This window comes from Cololabis saira, chromosome 11 (assembly GCF_033807715.1).
Source record: "Cololabis saira isolate AMF1-May2022 chromosome 11, fColSai1.1, whole genome shotgun sequence".
In the NCBI taxonomy this organism is placed as follows: Eukaryota; Metazoa; Chordata; class Actinopteri; order Beloniformes; family Belonidae; genus Cololabis; species Cololabis saira.
This window is the reverse complement of record NC_084597.1, coordinates 42,488,494-42,495,851: the sequence shown is the minus strand read 5'-3', so window position 1 is coordinate 42,495,851 and position 7,358 is coordinate 42,488,494. Positions and strand designations below refer to the sequence as shown.

General features: G+C 42.6%; 1 protein-coding gene across 1 annotated transcript; it reads right to left on the bottom strand.

The window, feature by feature from the left end:
* Positions 1–655: 655 nt before the first annotated feature.
* Positions 656–3,801, bottom strand: nkx6.1 (NK6 homeobox 1). Its single transcript, XM_061733506.1, has 3 exons — positions 2,950–3,801; positions 2,122–2,294; positions 656–1,284 (listed from the first exon to the last, which is right to left on the bottom strand). The coding sequence occupies exons 1-3, from the start codon at positions 3,518–3,520 to the stop codon at positions 1,039–1,041; spliced, it is 990 nt and encodes a 329-aa protein (XP_061589490.1). The 5' UTR covers positions 3,521–3,801; the 3' UTR covers positions 656–1,038.
* Positions 3,802–7,358: the final 3,557 nt, after the last annotated feature.

Sequence of the window (7,358 nt, the reverse complement as noted above, 5' to 3'; positions counted from 1 at the left end):
TTTCAATGTCGTAGCTATTGAAGGAATCCTGCGCTTAAAACATCTCTGACAGGGTTTCAGGTTCCACACAAAAATAATGACGGGTTAAAGCCTCCAGAAATAGGTCCAAAATAAAGCTTTATCTCGTTTAAATGTTCAAACGCTTGATTTTTGGCAGCGATCTGTGCCATCAGAGCACAAACCGCAGGCTTTCTGAGCCGCAGAGAAACGAGCCGTGATCTGGAAACAAGAGGTTTGAAATTATTGTCTGTGTTTTTAAAAAAGAGAAAGAGCCAGATCCGTTTAAAGAGCGTGGGCTGCGGCGGTGCGGCCCGCTGGCGCCCCGCGGAGCCGCGACCACTCACACACATGCTTTTCTCATCATGCTCCTGTTTCCCGGTGATACCTTTGTGGATATTCAACACACTATCCATATCTTTGCAGAGAAAACTACAAATCTAATTGTTTTAATACAAACTCCCCTCACATTCCTCAAGGTTTGATTTGTTTCTGTTTTAAAAAGGTTAGAAAGTTGATGTTTCGTCTACCTCCAGAATATTCATCTGAATAACACCGATAATTCAGATGAACCTGCCGTTCAAGGAAAGGTTTCGGACGGAAACAGGAAGCCAGCATTTATTTTTTTTTTGTTTATTATTAAATAAAAGTGCATGACATGAAGCTGCGGACGCACAGCTTCACGCAGATAAATAAAAGTGTGTGTGCGTGAGTGTGTGAGCGGTTCCAGGTGCTGCTGCGTTCACTGACCCGCAGAGGGCCGGAGCGCTTCTTGTCTGCAGTTAAATACAAATAAGGTGTATTTGCGGCGCTTCTGTACAAAAACTACACATAAATAATTCACAGCAGGGTGACCTCTGTTCACACAGCTCTATTTACACGAAAAGTACCGGCTTCTCTGCGAGAACGAGTCCGAGTCCCGGAGAAAAAGAAAAAGAAAAACTGCGTGGGAGTCCACAGTTCCCATAGAGTTCGTGTCATCAGAGTCCTCCGCAGAGAAAGATGGAAATTAAAAAAAACTAACCCCCCATGCACGGGGGATTAGGAGCTGTCGTTCTCCGACGTGTGCACGAGCAGAGCGGAGCCCGGTTTGTGTTTGTTCAGCAGCTGTGTGATCTTTTCGTCGTCAGAGTTCGGGTCCAGGGGTTTATTGTAGTCGTCGTCCTCATCTTCATTCTCCGAAGTGCCCTTGAGCCGCTCCGTCTCCGAGTCCTGCTTCTTCTTGGCCGACGCCATCTCCGCCGCGTGTTTCTTCCGCCACTTGGTCCTCCGGTTCTGGAACCACACCTGGAGAGAAAACAGAAAACATCTGCTCGGTCAGGAGTTTATAGGGAGAATACGACACATTTAGATTGAGTCAGTCATTTGTGTATTTATAATACTTTTATTAGCTTCTTAATATTTTCTTTTTTCCAGCGTTTTCCAGTGTTTTTTCATTAATATTGTAAAATAGAGACAAGAAATGAGTAGAAATAATCCTTTAAAAAACCAACAAACAAAAAACATTGTAAGCCAAGTTTTTTCTTTCAGGAAAAAAAGTCAAATTTCCAAGACCTGTAAGTTCAAGTGTTTCTACGGTAGAATGTAATAGATTAGTTTTATTTTTGAAATAGGCTATGTATTCTTATCTGTAAAAAAAATATTTTGCATGTATATAATAAGTGAAATAATAAAATGAGCGGAAATAATCAGAAATCCTTTCGTCAATAAAACCTATTTTAGTCCCTAAAAGAAAGAGAACGGAATCTGCCGTTAAATGAAATAAAATATTATTAGTTGCATTGCAATTTTCATCATTAACATTATAATTATTATTCCTAAATGTAATGTGCATGCAGATTATAAAATATGGAAAAACAAAAAAAGCTGAAATAACCGCGATAACGCATACAATTAATACATAATTTGGCTTCAAAATAAGGAAAAAGATTCCTTTCAAATAAATAATTACAATGATGAAGTAGCCTATATAAAATTTCTTATTTTTTAAATTAAAAGCCATGAACCATTTACATTTTTCTGCATGCATACGAGATGCATGCGGTGTAAATAATTTCTGCGCGCCGATTTTTTTCTTCCTTTTTTTTTTTAAATGATGCCATCTCTCTGGTTTTATTTCCATACCTTGACCTGGCTCTCCGTCATCCCCAGAGAGTAAGCCAGTCGGGCTCTCTCGGGCCCCGCCAGGTATTTCGTCTGTTCAAAAGTCTTTTCCAACGCAAAAATCTGCTGTCCAGAAAACGTGGGGCGGGTGTGTTTCCTCTTCCCGTCCTTATCCAGCAGCACGGAGTTCTGGTCTGCAGCAGAAACACGACGACAGTGTGAAAAACAAAAGCAAACAATTATGGCCGTTTGTTCTTTCTCCAGTTACATTCTAAGATATTGTAAAGCATTTATCTCTGGCCAAACGTGAAGAAGAGGCGTATAGTTAACAGAGTAAAACAAGTTAATTGTATTATTTTCTTTTTTTTATTGTATTTTTATATTTCTGATCACAAGAAGAGGGGTATACTGTACATACACAGAACACAAAACCCCCACATGTCAACTTTCAATAAAAAATTAAGTCAGTCAAAGTCCAAGACATATTTCATAGTGCTATAATCATGCCAAATATTCTAACCAAAAATTATACTAATTACTAATTACACTAATTGAAAATACCAGATAGTACTACCATATCAATGACTCTGAAATAATAATTAAATAGCTAAATAGTCTTCAAACCATACTTTATGATGAAGGGGACTTATCAAAAAAAAAAAAAAGTAGGAAACACTTCATGTCATAATTTTCCTATCCTAAATTGGGGCTGGTCCGTTAAAGAACCAAAATGATATCCAAAACAAAAACGGAAACAAAACCAAAACCCTAACCAAACAAACATTGTATCCTAATAATTTTACCGTGTCTTGGTTATTTTATTTCTGCGGGGACCGTCCACACACTTACGGGGTGAGCACGTGAACCGGGCGTCCCTCCAGTGCGGGCTCTGCATCATCCCCGGCCAGAAGATGGGCGTCCTGCCCGGCAGCTCCGCCAGCGGCTTCGGGTAGCGGGCCACGGCCACCGCGGCCCCGCCGGGGCTGAAGTAGAGTCCCGGGGGCGGGGGCGGGCTGAGGCTGCTGAACCGGGGCAGTCCCGACAGCAGCCCGGCCGAGGAGGAGGCGGCGGCGGCGGCCGCCTGCACGGCCACCGTGGCCCCGGCGCAGGAGGCGGAGGGCCGGTTCAGGATGTCGTTAATCCCGTGCGGGGTCGCGGAGGAAGAGCAGTTCTGCGGGGATCCGAGGCCCGACGACAGCCCCGCGGAGCCCTTGATGCCCGGGGAGGACACGGCCATGCCGCCCGGGTTCGGGGAGGTGGTGGTCGGGGACGTGGAGGCGCTGGGGCCGGTGGAGGGGAGCGGGTAGGCCGGGTACAGCGGGGTCTTCATCTCCGTCATGCTGTGCAGAGCTGCCAGAGGGGGGGTGCTGAGGAGGAAGGCGCTCTGTCGGGACCCGTCCATCCCACCCACCGCTAACATTCCCACTAATGTGGGGGGGGACCAGACAGGACTGGGGTTTCTGGAGGGTTAGGGGTTCGGGATCAAACTACAGCAGCTGCACGCTCCTCTCCCAGACTCCCAACTCCGGTTTAAAGCCCATCTCAGTCTGGAAGTCAAATCCACTAGATGTCCCAGCAAAGTTACCACACACACGGTCCGGGTGCGGGTCCGGGTCCGGGTCCGGGGCGCACGGAGGGAGAGCTGGCTCTCTGATCAGCCCCGAGCTGCTGAAATCAGAAAGATTGGTGATCCGATCCGGATGTCCATCAGCTGCGAGTCCAAACTTTCAGAGGAGGAAAGTGAGGGAGAGGGGAGGAGGTGGAGCTGCGTGCCGGGGATTGGCCGAGCGCACAATTACGCAGCCGGTCCAGCTCCAGGAGGGTTCTCCTGATTGGCTGCGCGGCATCAGAGGGAGAAGGTCAGGAGAAAAGATGATGAAGAAGATGATAATCAAGATTAAGAAGATGATGCTCGCTTTTGTCTGCACCAGTTTAGTTTGAACAAAACTCAGAGAGTTTGGGGGATATGCAGGGAACACCCACAGTGACTGTGAGGATCATTTCTGCTTTTATTTCCTGCTCAACTGACTCCGTCTGCCCTCTCGAACCAGCACTTCCATCTCTGTCATCGGATTTTACACGAGAAACTATCAATAAAAATATTTACTTGTCCAAATATCTGAAAAGATTTGAATTATATTTAAGTTCTTATTCATCATAAGTGTTTGTTTTCGTTTCTATAGGGTTTATATATAAAAATATGATTATCCAGCTGTGTTGTTCCCCCAGCATGTTCTAGTCGCTGAGTGATGAGTTCAAGATAATTGTTAATTAATGTTTCTCTGTTCTAAGTAGAAACTGTCAGTTTAATTCAGTTTAATCTTTTCCTTCATGGATGAAAGGGCTCTGTCACTTTTTCTTTTGCCGCGCTCGCCTGTTCACTGTTCGAGTGTTTTCTTGATCTATTAATCGTTTGACAGCCCATATATAGTTTTAGTTAATTAGGATTGAGACACCTCTCTGTTTGCTATTGTAGGCTACAGTATGTTGAAAAGAATATTTGATTGAGGTGTTTAGATTGGAGATATTGCTATTCTGAGTCTGTGGGATGTGTTTCTAATAAAAAAAGCATATGTCGGCCTTTAATTTGATAAAGTGATCGTTTTTATTCTTTTGGTCTGATTAGGAATGCCACCATGTTTAGGGTTTGTATGGTCGTGTGTGTTAGGTCTATCTGGAGAAAGTGTGTCTGTTTCTGAGGATGGATGGAGAGAGAGAGAGAGAGAGAGAGAGAGAGAGAGAGAGAGAGAGAGAGAGAGAGAGAGAGAGAGAGAGAGAGAGAGAGAGAGACATTGAACTGCATCAAATTCGTTAGTTTCTTTAAAGCCTCCGCCTTCACGAGATAAACCTGTGAGGCCCAAACCCAGTTTATAAAGAGCTTTAAACCCGTACAGCTCCAACAAAATTATCTTCAATAGTCGTTTATCCATAATCAAAATGTATTTACTTGTTCTTTTAAATCAACGTGTTTTTTTTTTATGGGTACGCACATGCTTTTATTTTGATACACCGCAGGTAATTCAAGCAGGATCTTTACTTTGAAATTCGGAACTCCGCATTAATCAATAAATATATATCCATCCATCCATTTTCTATACCCGCTTATTCCAATTTAGTGTCAAGGTTAAATATACAAACATAATGATTATGATAAAATATACATCAGTGGTGGAAAAATGCAGAATTACTTAAAAAGGAAAAAATTAAGTCAACTGAATTTTCGTAAATGCTTTGTGCATCCTTGGTAATCTTATTTTTATTTTTAGGGTGATAAAAAAAGATCATTTAAAATCAAAAAGATATTTCGTGTGTTGCAAGATGAGGATACGGTGACGCTGGTAGAAGGTGCGGAGTCGCCTGTCGGGAGGAAAGATCCAGGACGAGGTGACAGTGGAGGAGGAGGTGTCTGCTGGGGGTTAGTGGGACACATGGAACCCCAAACAGGGAAGAAGGTGCAGTTAAAAGAGATGTTGGTCTTTTTCTATATTAAAATCTCATTAATCTCTTTGCTGAATGCTGTTTTAATTAAGGAATTGAACTTGGTTAATATTGATCAGTTGCAGTAAAAGAGTGAGAAGATGTCCACCTGCACATGCACATAGGGAGACAGCTCACTTTTACGGATGGATAAAGTCCTTGACACTGATGCTGCAGATTTGTGCTAGTTTTAAATCTGAATACGACATCATTAGTCAAAGAATAGAACTACTTCCATAATGCATGTACAATATATCAGGTGGTCTCAGGTTTGAATCCCAGACTAACTCAACTCATCCCAATCTCCGTTGGTCCCCAGCACACCCACAAAACTAGACATAAACACCTTATTATAGGGAAAAAACATAAACTTGTGGGAACAAGTATGAGTGTTGTGTGTCAGGGAAACACAGATCTGGAATGAGTTGAATGATTAAGCCTTAAAAAGTCACAGTCCATCTCCAGATTCAAACAGCAGTTAAAGAATCAATTGTTAAGCTCATATAAATGTACACTCGGGGATCACAAAATGTTTCATGTTAAGGGTTTGTAATGTGATACGTTGCATGTAAGTGGTAGTCTATAATGTGCATGTTGTTTTGTTTTGTGTGTATTAAGTGTATGTATGTATTCCTGTCTACTGTATTTCTGTTCATTGGCTCCATAAGCTTTTGATTTTCCAGGAGAACAATTCACATGTGTGAGTGTGAATAAATCAAATCAAATCAAATCAAAATGACTGTCACATGTGTGTCTTCCTCCTCAGACGCAGCAGGACGTGGGTTTCCATTAGCACGGGTCCGGGTCAAATCCAGGCTCTGTAGCCGACCGGATCACCTCAAATTCAAATTCAAATTCAAATAGGCTTTATTGGCATGAATGCCGAAAGCATACACATACATACAATAAATCACGACACAATCAACACACGAAACACCAATACAACTACAACAAATACCCAACACCAAATAACTAACACATGCATACAATATATATATATACAGAACTATTTACATGAATAGGCAGGGAGACTGTATAAGGATAAGGAGACTGTGTTGTCTGGTTGTGTTTCTCTCCATCTATGACATGCACTGGTGTTGGGAATCAAAATCCTGGACTTGTTTAATTTTAGGAAAGAACTTAGATCTACTGTCTTTGTATTGTTCACACTCTAACAGGAAGTGTTGTTCTGTCTCCAGCTGTCTGTGTGGACATCTCTCTTTCTGCAGAAGGACCTGCAGGAGCCACTGCCTCGTCTGTAGCACCTGCTGGTGGTGGTGCTACTGAACCACCACTAAACCAGGACAAAGACCGGGACCAAGAAGAAAAGAGAAAAATTAAATTTAACCATGAACAAGAAAAACAAGATCAATACTGAAAGAGCTGAGAAGGTTATGATGGGACGAATGAAAGACATGAGTTAAACTGGACCAGGCACCGGTGTGGAGGCCACACTGAAGTTCCTGACTAATGTCAGGGACCTGTCTCAGGTCTGTAGAAGTTCCTAAAGATACTTGTTGAGGGCCAGTTCCTGGTGATGAAGACACACTTGAGGCCATAAAACAGAGGTTGGCACTCTAAGCCCTGTGTTTTACCTTTCAGGCATCAGAAACCTTCTGTGTTTTCTTCTGCCTTCAGATAAAACCTTTGCTTTAGAAGCCTCATAGATAGAGACAATCTGATTTTATTTATCCATAATTCCTGCTGTTGTACCAGAGATCAATGTGACACAAACAAATCACTTTTACTGGGATAAAAACAATACGCCAACAGCTGCTTAC

Bases quoted from the DNA above. Each gene is read 5' to 3' on its own strand.
- nkx6.1 (XM_061733506.1), bottom strand. From the start codon at position 3,520: ATGTTAGCGGTGGGTGGGATGGACGGGTCCCGACAGAGCGCCTTCCTC. The intron at 2,295-2,949 runs GTAAGTGTGTGG...TTTCTGCTGCAG, and splicing joins CCGGTTCACGTGCTCACCCC to ACCAGAACTCCGTGCTGCTG. The intron at 1,285-2,121 runs GTATGGAAATAA...TTTTCTCTCCAG, and splicing joins TGACGGAGAGCCAGGTCAAG to GTGTGGTTCCAGAACCGGAG.